At 42.9% G+C, this 14,605-nt stretch overlaps 2 protein-coding genes across 7 annotated transcripts; both read right to left on the bottom strand.

Annotated features, from left to right (window-relative positions):
- Positions 1-1,410: 1,410 nt before the first annotated feature.
- Positions 1,411-9,778, bottom strand: LOC130515572 (kinesin-like protein KIF23). 6 transcript variants are annotated; one of them, XM_057015918.1, is made up of 24 exons: positions 9,685-9,778; positions 9,349-9,415; positions 8,719-8,847; positions 8,344-8,449; positions 8,040-8,176; positions 7,848-7,960; positions 7,591-7,761; positions 7,321-7,362; positions 6,848-6,960; positions 6,614-6,735; positions 6,355-6,457; positions 6,183-6,262; positions 5,964-6,083; positions 5,718-5,877; positions 5,442-5,603; positions 5,143-5,309; positions 4,881-5,054; positions 4,558-4,773; positions 4,052-4,327; positions 2,545-2,778; positions 2,288-2,376; positions 1,886-1,946; positions 1,736-1,776; positions 1,411-1,657 (listed from the first exon to the last, which is right to left on the bottom strand). In XM_057015918.1, the coding sequence occupies exons 1-24, from the start codon at positions 9,696-9,698 to the stop codon at positions 1,642-1,644; spliced, it is 2,913 nt and encodes a 970-aa protein (XP_056871898.1). In that variant the 5' UTR covers positions 9,699-9,778; the 3' UTR covers positions 1,411-1,641. The 6 variants fall into 6 exon arrangements, with proteins under 6 accessions (XP_056871898.1, XP_056871912.1, XP_056871921.1 ...); XM_057015932.1 differs by lacking the exon at positions 2,545-2,778; XM_057015941.1 differs by lacking the exon at positions 4,052-4,327.
- Positions 9,779-10,366: 588 nt separating this feature from the next.
- Positions 10,367-14,591, bottom strand: paqr5b (progestin and adipoQ receptor family member Vb). The gene is made up of 8 exons (XM_057018922.1): positions 14,175-14,591; positions 13,948-14,075; positions 12,466-12,671; positions 12,247-12,373; positions 12,100-12,144; positions 11,571-11,667; positions 11,168-11,312; positions 10,367-10,894 (listed from the first exon to the last, which is right to left on the bottom strand). The coding sequence occupies exons 1-8, from the start codon at positions 14,226-14,228 to the stop codon at positions 10,623-10,625; spliced, it is 1,074 nt and encodes a 357-aa protein (XP_056874902.1). The 5' UTR covers positions 14,229-14,591; the 3' UTR covers positions 10,367-10,622.
- Positions 14,592-14,605: the final 14 nt, after the last annotated feature.

Here is a 14,605-nt window from a genome sequence, read left to right as displayed (position 1 = left end):
GGTCATTCGACTCAGTGGGTGAGGAATGTATAAACCAGGCCTGGCACAGTTTAGCAACTCTAACTAAATAAAAGTCGTGGCTATTGCATACAAAAAAATACACACGAGACAAATCCTTACTAAACTAGCTTTTTAATCTTCCATTTATTTGCATTTCTGTTTCGCTTCGTGTTCATTTGTCTCCAACTTTCCGGATTTTCGCCTCAACAAAGGTGCTCACCTGAAAGTATCATATTATTTACATGTAAACACTGCAAAATGTTGATGTTTCGGCTTCACAAAGCGCGACGTTAGCAAATGAGTTCACAACACTTGGAATTAGAAGATGTTTTTTATCGCGATCGCAAATGTGTCAGTTAAAGCGATTAACTTCCCATTAAAACGCTTACCTTTCGTTGGCGAAATTGTCGCTCACTGTCTTTAAATCATAATTAAACAAAAACAAAGATTAAGTTAATTGATTTTACTATCACAGGTGCGCGTGGAGATGATTGGGACTGATCCATTTCGGGCGCCGTAGGGGGTTTCCAGAATGGTTCGGTCTAGTTTTTACAACGTTAATCCACTTAGTGATAACTTTCAAATTGATTAATGTCCTGCTGTTATATCATAGAAAAGTATTAACGTTAAAATATATTCACCTCTGCGTGGCCTTGTTTAATCCAAATACAAGCACAGCCTCAAGTTCTTGATTTTCCATTGTTACCCTTTGTCACGATGTGTTTGTCTAAACAAAGGTCAAATATCCATTAACGTGTATCCAAGTTTATGCCTCGCAGGATAGAAACTTCCCATAGAATTTAAAATGTCAATCATCATGTTTAGTTATGCCAATACATTTAATACCATCACAGAACATCAATAGATGTCATCTCTTGCCAAGCTACCCTATGAAACTCTTCTGCATTGTCATATGCAGCAGTTTGGATTTAGTTTTTATATAGTTGTGAAAGCCTCTCTTCATAGTTGAAAACTACATGCTGCAATTGTTTCTTCTGCATAGGTTTTCCCTTTTACTTCTGTCCATTTGTCATGCCCCAGGGGCCGACAGCTTTTGAAACTATACTAACAATGTTTATTTCAAAAAGCACAGGCAAAGGTGCTTGTGTGCTTTTTTGAACTCAGGTCACTTACATGTCGTTTCATGTTATCAATAACCAAGTCATTTAGACCTTTTTTTCTGCTAATTGATTTAATACCACCAAAATAGTGGTGTACTACACACCCCAGGGAGATCTGTCCATCAGAGGTAAAAAAAGAAAAAAAAAGTAATAATAATTATTTACAGTTAGTCAGAGACTGACGTAAAAGAAAGATATGCGGAAGTTTCATATTTACATTTAAAGTTCCACACACTGCAGCTCTAAACTTCGGGTACTCATAAGTAAAAAGAACTAAATATAAACACAGTGCAATTATACTATTTAATATATCCATGTCTTCAAGGAGTAATAATTTCAGCAATCATCCAACAGAGTTACAAGTGAAAACTTTCTACAGACAAAAAAAATCCTGATTACTGAGTGCAAAAATAATTTGTCATAAAAAACAAATACAAAAATGCAGGATGTCTTAAAGATGCATAGTTTAACATGTGTGTCCCTCCACCGCTGTCAGGCCGGCCCTTCGTCTCTGCAGACCTTAAGGCTTCCTGCGTCTGAAAAAAGAAAACAAAGTTTGTATCTCACGTTAGAGCATTTGGATCTACAGCTTGAGCTGTATCATATTTACTTACTTTTGATACACATGGCTTGTGCTTTGGCCTGGTAAAGGAGCCTATTGGGGAAAGTTTTGACATAATATGAAGTATTAATTTCAAAAAACTAAAAAAACATGCCAAATGTAGTTCTGCTTATTGTAATCTATTACTATGAACATGTCTTACCTTGTTTTCCAAGTCCTCCATTTGGTCCGGTCCATCATTGGACCCTGATCGTCTCTTGCGGCTAAAATATAAAACTATATTTTTAGAGTTTTGCAGATGTGGTTTAATCCCTAATTTCAGATTAGGTAAGCGTATGAATACAGCACAGGAACCTCCAGAGCACTGAAGCAAAGTGGTCTTTTTCAAAATGACCAGAGAGATGCAGGAAGGAGTGAGTCACATCTGCATCACATCCACCTTTCATTATAGTTTTATTCCCCCTGTTCAAAATGGTTCCGTTTCTTAAACTGAAAAATACTTTAGCCAGATACCAGAAGATGTCATTAAAAGTTTCATTCGTATTCACAAGCGTAAATGACCCAACCTTATGGAGGCATCTTTTAGTTTAAACAAAGGCTTCACCTGGGTGCTGTTGGACACTCTTGTTTCAGGGTCTCGATGTCAACAAACTGCACAGCCTGTCCTCCACCTCTGGTCTTAAAAACATTGCCCTGTGAAAAAATTATGTCAAAAACAATCAAACAAATATCTTAATTGCAAAAGAAGGGCCAAAAAACCCCCACAAAAGGTGCCAATAACCATTAATCACTGGTGAAGTTAATTAAGGTGATTAAGAGAAGATGATGTAAGACAATCAGATGTGACTTCAACAATTTTACCTTGATCAATTTGGTCTCGATCTCCCCGTCAGAGGCAAGCTCTTGGTGTCTAAGCACATACTTTTGGCATTTAGACAGAGCTTTCTCACTGGGGGTCGACACCTTGATTGCATTTGGTATGATTGGCTGCAAGACAGTGTCTAGGTCCAAATTACAAGGTGGTTTGTGGTCTACCCATTTTTCCCCACCCGCAGAGTGCGAACGCCTGTGCAATGGGTGGACCGGAAGAGCTGTCTGGTGATCCCATTGTGAGAGAAGAAAAAATCAGGACGTTATTCACAAGCAATTGCAACAGGAATCATTTGAGAACAGTTTCAATGGTCCTGAATTTTAAGCCCCAGAGGAATGACAGAAAATAAATGTAGCCCTGAAGGACCGAGACAGACATACTGTAGCATGTCCCATTAAACAGAAATTATGCTCTGACCTCTGATACATAGATTTTTAATAAAGTACAGTAACTAAAAACACACCAGTGACTGAGAAGTCCAGAGTGAAAGAGTCAACATGCAAATCTGGTTAGAAGTAGCGTGCTAATGTTTTGCAATCAAAAGATCATGCGAAGAGGAAACAGATGTGGTTTTGTAAATTAACGAGAAAATGTGCTCTAAACACAACAGACCGATTTCAAGTGACAGCCGATAGATCACCGTTAGATCATTAGACATGAGATTATTACTAGATTAGTTTGTTTTGATCCAAACTCGCCGGAACAAGTAAACGCGGCATGGAAGTAATCAACTGACCGAATTACATTTCATACTGGGACGTTGGCCTCCATTTCAAAGTGTAGGGTTTGTTAAAACTACAGAGGAACAACTGAAATCAAAAGATTGATGCAAACCACAACCCAAAGATAAAAACGGTTCCATCTGTCAGCATTTTATAAGAAGCCAAAAGTCTTCACGGTCTGCAAATAATAATTTTGTGGCCTGGCCCCAGTGTGTACATCTGGTCCACAGTCAGAGGGCTGCAGGTCATTTGTCATCATCAAATATTCAATCTCTGCTCATCAATTATTGGAGTTGAGTCGGGAAGGGTCAGCCCTTCCTGAAAAGACCGTAGGTGTAAGATAAAAGTGGGACACGACAGTGTTGTGTCACCATATTTCTTATACTAAACAAACGATCGCCGTGTATTTGTTATACTTTCCTAATCCATTTAGCTCAGCCTTTTTGGAATGTCATGCATTTGTGCCGTCACTACTACACACTATGGCAACACACTTGGGTGTTGGAGACTTCTGTCACTTCTGTTGTGTTGACGCATTCAAGAGAAAATTAAATCTAAATCTATAGAGCAGTTTAACACAAGCAAGAGAAAGAACTCTGGGCTGGTATAGCCACAGCAGGAGGGCTGAACTAAAGAACTACAAGCATCACCGACAGTACAATCTCAGTAAGGATATTAGGATATTGCTAGATAAACTTAAATTTTGCAGCTCCTGCCCAGATAAGGCAAAAGATAAGGACACGTTTAGGGACGACTAACATACACCAACACTAACCCTTTTGTCTGCTTCAAGGTTTAGACCACAGACAACAGATGTAGTGGGAACCTCAGTGTCTGGGGCCCAACGCTGGCCTCTCCTGCGACCCACACTGCTGGTGCCTTGGGAAGGACCCGAGTCTCCGTACTGGGGAGGATGGCCGCTTGTTTCTACTGAGAACTTGTGCTCCCAATCAGAGATGCAGGAGGCTACTGACGGATAGGTGGAGGGTTTAGGGTCCTGAACTGCCCTAAATCTGACTGGATATTTGCGAGATGAAGTTTGGCTCATGTCCTAAAAGGTGACAAAGGAATGTGGCCGAGGCATCATGGGTGTTAGGGGCACCAGTTAAACACACATATACACATCAGGATTATTACAAATAGCGACTGTGAATATTAAGCATTGAAATCATACAACAATCAGGATGACAATTAGCGGCATGCAAACATTTCCCAGAATGCTCCCCGATAGATCAAAGAACAGAACACTGAGGTACATGTAGGAATTGTTGAAGGACTTACAGGCAGCGGCGGTGGTGAGGCAGACCTCTTCTGGTTGATGTTGCGATCTCTGTCTCTTGAGGGCCTCTCGGGCTTCTCTGGACGCTCAGTCGGGCATCCACCAACTCTGCTGCTGCTGCTGCTCTCTGTTACAATGGCCTTCAGCTGCTTCAGCTTTTCATCTTTCATCCACAGCTTGTTCTGCAGTTCCATCTGCTTGGCGTTTACTCGTCTCACCTGATAAACAGGTAAACAGGTGAACATTAATAAAACACATTATTTTCTTTTGGTTAGATATCAGAAATACCCTCAAAAACTAAGTCGCCCAGCTTGAGTTCACTTACACACTCTTTCTCCCACTTGACATTTGCATCAGTCACCATGCCCTGCATGCGATGCTCTATGCGCCTCCTGTCCGTCAGCTCTTTCTGCAGCCTTTGCTCCCGAGTCTCCAGCTCCTGCTGAAGTGAGCGTTTGTCCTGCTCGTACATTTCTGTTGTCTTCTGTAGGATATCAACCTAAGCAGGCAGACAGCAGAGTAAAAGATACTGTTCTTACTTTGCAACGCTGCACGCAGAGAGCACCAACGGGAAAATGCAGCAGCACCTTGTATTCTAAGGTTTTTGACTTTTTCTCTAATCGTTCTATCTCCAATTTCTGGCTGCTGATGGTTTTTTCCTTCTCTCCCAGTTTGCTTCGTTGATCATGAAGGAAGGTTTCCTTTGCATTGAGCTGACCATCAAGCTGCTGGAGCATGGATCTCAGCGTATTGGCTGTAGGAGAAAATGGAGGGCAGATCTGATGTTCACAGTGGACAAAATGTTTCACTAACACAAATGTGAAATAACTACATTTACTCAAAGCAACAGTGAACATTTAACAGCAGATTAAAGATGGCTGCATACCCGTTTTGTTTAACCGCTCTGACATTATCTGACGGACACAGTGCCTCTTTTCCAAAGCCTCAATCAGACGAGGCAATGTCTGATCATCAGCAGGATCCATCAGTTCACAGGAAGGAAGAGCTGGAAGGCTTTCTATGACCTGGCCCAATACGACAGGATCATCTGTTCCAATAAAACAAGAAGTGGACAGAGCTGAAGACAATATAGATGAATACATGTTTGACGTCACAGTGGTGTTCTGCAGTAACATAAAATTTCATTTATTCAGCCATTTACCAGCATTAATGGGACCTCCTCGCTCTTCCAAGCGATATGTCAGCTCATCTCTGAAGGCCTGGTTTCTGTGTCTGCGTCCAGCAGCGAGGCCACAGATAGGCCGGTCAACAGGCCGCGCCACTTCCACCTCCTGGGTCATCTCAGCAAAACGCATCACCAGCTGCAACAAACAAAATTCAGCACTATTAGATTTCCTTCAAGCACAATGTAGAAACTCAAGAACAAACCTATATGCTCATGTCGTACCATAGTTTCCTCATAGTCATCAGCCTTTGGGTTAACACACACAACCATCCTCACTTTTCCTTCTCCATCAAAGTAGTTTTTGAAGAGGTGCGTTACTTTGGAGTCCCTGTACGGCACCATCTGGAAGATAACAAAAGATGAGTGGAGCTGTTCTGACTTGTAACTGAACCTATAAAATAATAAAACGATATAAACCAGAGCAAAAAATGAGGTACCAACCTTACTGGTTCCACACATCTGGTTTTCACGCAGGACTTCAATACAGGTACGCAGAGTCATCAGGGATTGGTTGATGTTACCTGTACATGAGCCAAAACATTATTAAATGCCTGCAAATGTGATGGAAAAAGTTTCTGTGGTTTAAAGACGAAATACTGCAATCTGAACTGACCTGCTTCCCGAAGGCGACTTCCCTGTGCTCTGGTTCTGTTGGTGCGCTCACTGCCTGCCAGATCCACCAGACACAGCTGGCTCACATTCACTTGGTTTTTGTCCTGAATTTTAACAACACATGATTTGACTTAAACAGGCTGGAATCCTTTCTGACCCGAGCAAGATTTGATTTGGAAAGAAGTGAAGACCAATGTGGCCAAGCGGATCCAACTGGAATTCAGCACATGAGCCACTCGGCTAAAAATACAAAACCTCACCTGTAGAATGTGATCCCCATCGGCATCGAGCGGCGCCTGGGCCAGCTTCACCGTGAACACGCTGTGGGAGCGACTGGACTCACGGTTGAGTTGAGTGTTCGCTATTCTTCGTTTCTTTTGACCTACAGATGGAGAATTGTCAATGCAGAAGAAAAAAAATAAATCATACTATATCTAACTTAACAATAATTGTAAAAATAGACCTATATGCATTAAAACACTGTGCAGACTAACCCTTCCAAAAGACCTCAAATGCCTCCTCTGTAGATTTGACCTCGACCTCTGTGCAGCCAGCCACGTACATGTTATGATTCTGGTCTTCACGTAAGATCTTGGATTGAGGGGGTCTGAAATAACAGATGAAAACAATGAGAAAACAGAAATACACTGTGTCATTTTAAAGTAGAAAAAATAAGTTGCTAGATTCTAAACAATGGCATTCAGGGGTACAGACAACACATGCAGAGGTTTGCAGACAAGCTCAAGCCTTTCAGGGTCATTATGGGTCACCAACAGCAAGAGCAGGGAGCCAAACCTTCAAGATCACAGCCACATGAGAGAGAAAAACAACAAGTACGCTACAAATACGATTTTAAAGGGCTTTGGATTAAAAGGGATGGAAATGCAATTATGAGGCGTACGTCAACTACAACAAAGTTAAACCTATAGATAAAAGAACTGATTAATGTTCTTTCACGGCCACATACATGAACTCATTGTTCCGCACAGGCGTGCCTCCAGCCACCCACCTGATGAAAACAGGATTTTTAAAAGTGCATCTCTTCAACATTGAAATGCTACAGACCCAAATAAGTTGTGTCTCAAATTGTAACGCGTATTGAACAAAAGGCCAAACTGTTGACAACTGTGATGGCACAACTTTTGAATATTAGTTTAGTGTACCAGTCAAGAGAGCTTTGTACCGACAAAAGGATCTTGTTTCAAAAAGCAAAACCTGATTTGGATTCGTCTCTTACTTCGGTCTGATTGGGTCGAATTGAACATCTTCAAGTAGATCATATATGTAGTTGTTGTAAACCTCGATGTAGGAAACAAAAACACTGTAACAGCAGTCCTCGTCCACGATATCGCATTTACATGCTTCCTCTGAATGTATCATATCTGCAAACTCTGGATCAGCCTTTTGCCTGTGAAAACAGATGACAGGTTAGTTTTAAAAAGCAATCTGAATATGATTTAGATTAAATTTCAGAGAACAAAATGCCTCAGTTACCGAGAGGATGGTGTTTTGGGCACCGACTGCTGGCTGTCGCGCTTCTGTCGCTCCAGCAGAGCATCAACTTGACCCTGAATCTCCATCCCATTTTTGTCGTCTGGTTTAAACACCTGATTCAAAACATTTCCAACTTCATACAGTTTCCACATAAAATTTCCCCCCACCTACTTCACAGAATATCAGACTTACAAATCTTTTGGCCTGAAAGGGGCCGATGCTGTTGAAGATCATGTCAAGGGAACGTGGAAGGAGCCCACCTTCTCCAGGTGAGCCGGTCATGGTGAAGGTCTTACCACTTCCAGTAACACCATACGTAAACAACAGACCTGTCAACGTAGACCATCACAATCACATCAGTACATTCTTGCAGATGAATTCTACATTTTCAAAGTGTATTTTAGTCCTAAACTCATGCAAGTGCCAGACCAATTTAGTCATCATTAATGGATTTGGCCCACTTTCCACTTTAGAAGTATAAGATTCATTGACTTACCATTCTTACACTGAATAAGGTCTTCTACCAGCGGCTTGGCAACGTCCTCAAACAGCTCCCTTTGACTGGTGTTGATACCGAATACTTTTTTAAAAGTGTACTGGGTCTAAAATGTAAAAAAAAAAAACATGTAGAAAATAGGAAAGAATTCAGAATCTGAGAACAATAGGCATTTTAAATGAAGCACTGAGATTTGGGGGTTCTATTAAACAACAAAAGTGATTTATTAATAAATAAACCATGTTACTTGAGACTATCCGCAAAAAGAAATCGAGGGGTGTCATATGTCATGAATTACCGTACTCAAAGTTTATAAGGTCAGGCTGAGGGGAGATGAAAAACAAATGGCCAAAGCAAAGGGTGCAGCACACTTACCTCTTTGTATTCTCCATTGCGGTTGGCTTTCAGGCCATCGGGAGCGTGCAGCTGAATGGTTGAGCTGCTTATCATCTCGACACAACATTCCTCATCTTCTGCCCCAAGTGGACGTATACGACAGTAAACCTGGGAAACATGTTGTGCTGTCATTATCATCGGCTGTAGAATAAACCCATGACAAAGTTGGCATTGTAGCCTGACGGTTAACAGATCAAATGTTTGGTATCGGTTAAACTCTGATTAAAACATGTGGACTCCGTCTGTGCCTGCATGACTTATCAGAGTACCAATAATGGAAAAAAAACAACTTACAGACATCGAGTCCCTAAAGGTAAGCTCAAACAATTTAATAAACATTGTAATGCGCTTTGGTAAAATAAATATAATGGCAGAAGGAAAGTATAGTAAATGTTAACATTTGATGGAAAATATCCAGGCAATAGTACTAAATTGTGCATGTAAACTAGTAAATGTGTAGGACAGGTTAGACAGTGAACAAAGAACAATTTCCCCTTGGATTAAATAATCACCTTAAAATCAGCTTTAATTAAACACAGCCATGTTTGCGAGGAACCCATATGTAATCATCTTGTAGATTAAGGAGATACCTAAAATATATCCACTCACCCCAACTGGATCTTTCTCTACGTTGTTTGCCCTTTTGTTGGCGGGCCTCCTAGGAGTCTTCCCTTTACTATTGGTTAAAAAAGGAAAGAAACGCAGGACATGGTGATTAATAATCGAGAAGTATCTATTCTTACCGAACAGTCCTCTATAACCAAAATATCAGACAGCTAGCGTTAGCTGTCTGGATAGCTAACGGTAGTTCTGTAAACGCATTTAATCCCTGATTATTTTATGCGGTTTTTATACAAAACAAGATGTGGTAAAATACAACTAACAATAGTTTCGATTATTAAAAATACGTGAACTAATAGCCGTTATAAGATTGTCAAAACTTACATAGGTCTCTGCATTTTCGTTAAAAACTCGACCTCTCCAGAAATACCCAAGAGCGCCTCTCCTAAATTTGAAAAACTCTATTATGAAACGCTTTTCCGCTATTTTAACCAATCACGGCGCAGCCGTCGCCGTGAGAGCGGAAGTCCCGCCCTAAAGAGACTAAAAAGGCGGGTCTGAAAGGAAGCTTTGCTCAACTGAACCGGAAGTATGACAACGATTATGCTTGTTTTTATCTTTCAAGAAATCTTCATCTCACTCTCTTTCTCTCTCTCTCTCTCTCTCCTCTCTTTCTCTCTCTCTCTCTCTCTCTCTCTCTCTCTCTCTCTCTCTGTATATATATAACAGATCAAATTACTGCATGAGTTTAGCTCATTTCATTCTTTAAATTGTACTTCCCATATTTGAGATGGTTGCAGTCACTCCGAGTGCATTTGTGTGGAATTCAAGGCACGGAAAACTTAATAAGAAATTGTTCACATTAGCTATAGGTATGCAAAATAAGTAAATATAAAATTCTGTAGTATTTAAATGTAGGTCACCAATCAGATGTACATGAATATCATTAATACTGTATTTACTTGTGATGCAGTTGTGGACATGGGGGGGGGGGGGGCATTTAGTACAATGTAAAATTTCTGTAGGGTTTAACTGAATAATGTTTTTCCTACTTTAACACAACAGATTGAAGTTCTATTAAGATTTTATTCAAAATACAGTAAATAATACAGTCAATAAATACTCATTTTTTAATCATCTGGACATAGTCACAAGTCTTCCGACATAAACAATCTATCTCTTCATCCTCTACCGGAGGATATGAGTTCAGCTCAGTTCAAACATTAAATACATTGAGATCAACAGCATCTTAGTAGCTCAAAGCATCCCAGTAAAGTTCATAAAGGTGTGAAGCTCACACCTGCACGTGTGCCATCCCGTAGTTATGACGTCAGTGTTTTGCCAGGATCTCCTGCTTTCTTACGAGGCGTTTTGTGGCCCGTGGCCCCAGAGAGGAGAGGTAAACTGAACAGGACGATGATGAAGAAGTTGACCAGCACACAGAACAGGGCCGGCCACACTGTGTTGACAGAGGTGAGGGGTCTGGAGTGTTCCAGGAGCCATGGGCGCCGTGTCACCATGTCCTTCTCGATGGCCTTCATCTGGAAGTGGGTGCCAAGGATGGCGCACACGTGGAAGAGTTGATGGCTGTGACCTGCAGGGGGCGCAGTTGCATTTGAAATCAAGGTAATACCAGTAAAAGTAGATCAAAAGTGAGCATAGGACGTTATAAATGTTTGGAGATGCAGTTATGCATTAGCCAAACCTGACAATGTTTAACACAGAGGAGAACACGTTTACATTTACACCACATACAAAACACTGCCTTATTCAGGACTTTAAATGAAAACTATTTACAATGAGATTACAAATATACCTTTGTATACCACTGGGAAATGTTATAACCGTGACATACGATGGCACTCACCTATGTAGTCGAAGCTGCCGGGGGCCAGGCGCTCAGGTAGGTGTGTGGCGAACAGGAAGCCGGTGAGAAAAGCCAGAGCGATGTGGTTGTAGTGAAGGATGTTGGTGTCATTGTCTGTGCAGCCGTCTCCTTCACACAGAAAAACCTGCCAGGGCACCAAACAGAGCCAATTAACCTTCTGAAACCCTTCATCTGTTAGATGAAAATGAATTTGAATTTGTTTAATGTAAATCAAAAAAAACATTCAATAGAATTCACCCACTTATCAAAAGAGGAACTCTGACATTTCATTTAAATCCCAACCAGGGCTACAGCTTAGAATAGATTAACTGCGTGCCACACCCAGGGAACAGAAAAGACTGGCATTTTTGATGTGGGCGACGGATTAAAATGTGCACCCTACCCTATAGAACAGAGGAATGTTGTCGAACAGGTAGGGGTAGGCGAAGGCAACCACACGGAGGACCTTGCTGAACTTGGGACTCTGATATTCAGGGAATCTGAAATCAGAGGATCACGGAGAGGTTATTTTCCACCACAGAGAGCCGAGATGTCGGCGGGATCGTGCAGCTCTGATGGAAGGTCAGCAGGATTCCTGTGGAGCACCAGATGATAGACTCATGGGAGAAACTGTGGTTTGATATCAGGCACGCTTCAGTGTCACATTAGCAGGAGGTTTAGGGTTCAGAATCATGTTAGAAAACAGGTTTTACTGGTCCTCAGGTGGAACTACACTGGGAATAAATCACCCAGACTGCTGTGAGCCCTGTTAGGTAACCCAACACAATAACATGACAGTTATTTAATCTTTTTTTTCCAATCCCACATCAGGGATGATGCAGAAGAAGAGCACGAGCATTGTTTTAACCCCACAAAGGTTAAACTGCATCCACTTGGTCACAGAAAACAGATGATATCGCGATTTTCTTTACCTCTTTACGGTGCCACGATCATAGTGCCAGAACGGAAAGCCGAGCCTTCGTGGTGTGAGATGAGAGAAAGAACAGGATTTAGCTACACGGAATTAGAAAAGGAGTTTACTGAGTTGAGCAACAGCCGAGGGCCCGAGATCTCTCTACCTGGAGTAGCAGGACAGGCTGGTGCAGACGACTGTGTTGAGCACAGCCAGGGCGAGGTACCAACGGTGGAACACACCATTCACCCACTTGTCTGGGAAAATATACGCCGAATAGCTGATGGCTGAACCTGCAGCACCAGAGTGAGAAATAGTGCTTATAGTCACCTTTGGTCAGTAAAACAGGGGTGCTGCTAAAACCCCTCAGTGAGGGGCCACACACCCAGGCTGTAGATACTGAGGGCGCCGTAGTCGAAGAAGAAGCAGATGTGGCGTGCACGCGCCGACATGCTGCTGAAGGTGTGGGCGCAGCTGGACGCCAGCGGGTAAATGCAGCAGGTGAGCAGGAACATGAGCAGAGGCCAGGTGAAGGAGTCCTGCCAGGCTGTCTGGATCAGCACCACTGTCACCAGTTTCCACAGGAAATACCTGCAGGAGGGAAGAGTAGCAGAGGTTCACAGACCAGCTGTAGCGACACGCCGCACGTTTCTACCTCTCAAAGCTCACATTTATGGGCTACAGCGAGGATAAGGAGCTTCAGAAACGCTGAATCAGTGAACACCTGCTTCGGTATTTACCATTTTCATATCAATCTTTCGTTAATGGGCTGTTTTTACAGTGTGTGGTGTGACGCTGGAATGTTGTGGGATGGATAAATGCCTGAAAGAATAATGATTAACATCTCTGATCGATAAATGACATCTGGTGAAGTCGTCCACTGATCCCTGTCGCATTAACCAGCCCCCTCATTAACCAGCCCCCTCATTAACCAGCCCCCTCATTAACCAGCCCGTGTTATTTACACGTTTCCACACGACTGAGCTCCGGCTCACTTGTGCCAACTCATTTGCTGGTTTTGAGAATGTATGAGCTCATTAGCCGCTGGCCTGTGGGACTCAGGACCCCATGTCGCACACACCCCTGCGAGTCCTTTACCAGACACACACACACACACGCACGCACGCACGCACGCACACACACACACACACACGGTGTAGCGTCATGATAAAACATGATAAAATGTAACGCTACTATTAGCTTGGGTCAATTTAAAGGTCAGGATTTGTGTCTCCTCATCAGCTGATCATTTCATGCAGAATAAGTTGTTGTGATCATCTTGGATTTCAAGAGGTCACAACAATGACCCACGTCAGGGAGTGACCTGTAGACCATAGAGAAAGAATGTGTGTGTGTGTGTGTGTGTGTGTGTGTGTGTGTGTGTGTGTGTGTGTGTGTGTGTGTGTGTGTGTGTGTGTGAGCAGCCACCACTCCTGTCACACTCCTTGTGTACATGGTGTCGACTGTGAGGTAGCAGGTCTGAGATCTTCATGGAGTTTTTTCCACTTCTTGAGTTAAAACCCGAGTTTTTGAACACTCCCTCACCGACAGGTCTGAGTAGATGTTTGCTCAGGTTTGTTTGGGTTTCTTTCTCGCCAACTTTGGTTGTTTAAGGAAATCGCTAAGAGTCTTTTTTCCTTTCGTTCTGAGGCTTCACAGATGTTTTCTTTTCAAAAGTCAACACCTGTGTTTTGGTCACAACGGATCATCTGTGATTCCTCCACACAGTTTGCTGCTCCGCTCTGACGTCACCTCCCCCACAATAAACGAGCAAACGGACACAATCTCAGGTGCATTTAACAGCAAAAAACAGGTCATTTAAGAAAATTCTGGGCCATTGTTACCAAAGGGAAGGTGTCAGTAGTACCAGGTGGGCAGGAAGTGGGTCCAGATGTTGAGGGTCTCATTGGTGAGCTGGAAGAGGCTCCAGATGCAATCTGCGGCTGAGCTGCGGGGGTGTCGGTACCCTGAGATGATGCCATCCTCATGAAAGACCTGCAAGGCATGATGACAGTTTTAATCCCGTGGCAGAGTTTGGCTTTGGGTGAACTTCTCCCATAATCGCAGCCCAAAGTCCAGCAGAGAGGAACTGACTGTGGGCACTTGGTTGATGTTGAAGACGCGCTGTAGTCTGAAGAGGCTGATCATGACTGCTGCCAGGCGCCGCCGTCGGGGAGTGCTGGAGTGAGTCCGTTGGCAGGGCGTGCCTCTGGGCCTTTATACCACCTGTGGCGTTGCCATGCTGCCCTCCAGGTTTCCCACTGTCGCCTCCTCCACTGAGAACCACCAGTGTAGCTGAGCCACGCCTCCTCTTCACACACAAAGGCACGCAAAGTCACACAGCGCCTCAGCCACGGGCGCGTTCTTTTGTTGGAGGAGGAGGACAAGTTTTTCAGGACTGGACCAACTCGCTCAGGCTTCCTCAACCAGAACAACCACGTTCCGACTGTTGTTGGGGTCATTGCGTAACCCTCCTGACAGTTGTGCCGCTGGTTTCCAGTGTGAGTTTAATCAAGGACACACAG

The sequence above is a fragment of the Takifugu flavidus genome, chromosome 2 (assembly GCF_003711565.1).
Source record: "Takifugu flavidus isolate HTHZ2018 chromosome 2, ASM371156v2, whole genome shotgun sequence".
NCBI lineage: Eukaryota > Metazoa > Chordata > Actinopteri > Tetraodontiformes > Tetraodontidae > Takifugu > Takifugu flavidus.
Note: the sequence above shows the minus strand (reverse complement) of the source record. Positions and strands in the feature narration are given on the sequence as shown.

Bases quoted from the DNA above. Each gene is read 5' to 3' on its own strand.
- paqr5b (XM_057018922.1), bottom strand. From the start codon at position 14,228: ATGATCAGCCTCTTCAGACTACAGCGCGTCTTCAACATCAACCAAGTG. The intron at 12,145-12,246 runs GTAGAGAGATCT...CACACCACGAAG, and splicing joins AGCCTGTCCTGCTACTCCAG to GCTCGGCTTTCCGTTCTGGC. The intron at 11,668-12,099 runs GTAAAGAAAATC...CTCTGATTTCAG, and splicing joins GATCGTGGCACCGTAAAGAG to ATTCCCTGAATATCAGAGTC.
- LOC130515572 (XM_057015918.1), bottom strand. The intron at 5,604-5,717 runs GTAAATGGCTGA...TTATTGGAACAG, and splicing joins AGGAGGTCCCATTAATGCTG to ATGATCCTGTCGTATTGGGC. The intron at 1,947-2,287 runs GTGAAGCCTTTG...TTTATATTTTAG, and splicing joins GAGTGTCCAACAGCACCCAG to CCGCAAGAGACGATCAGGGT.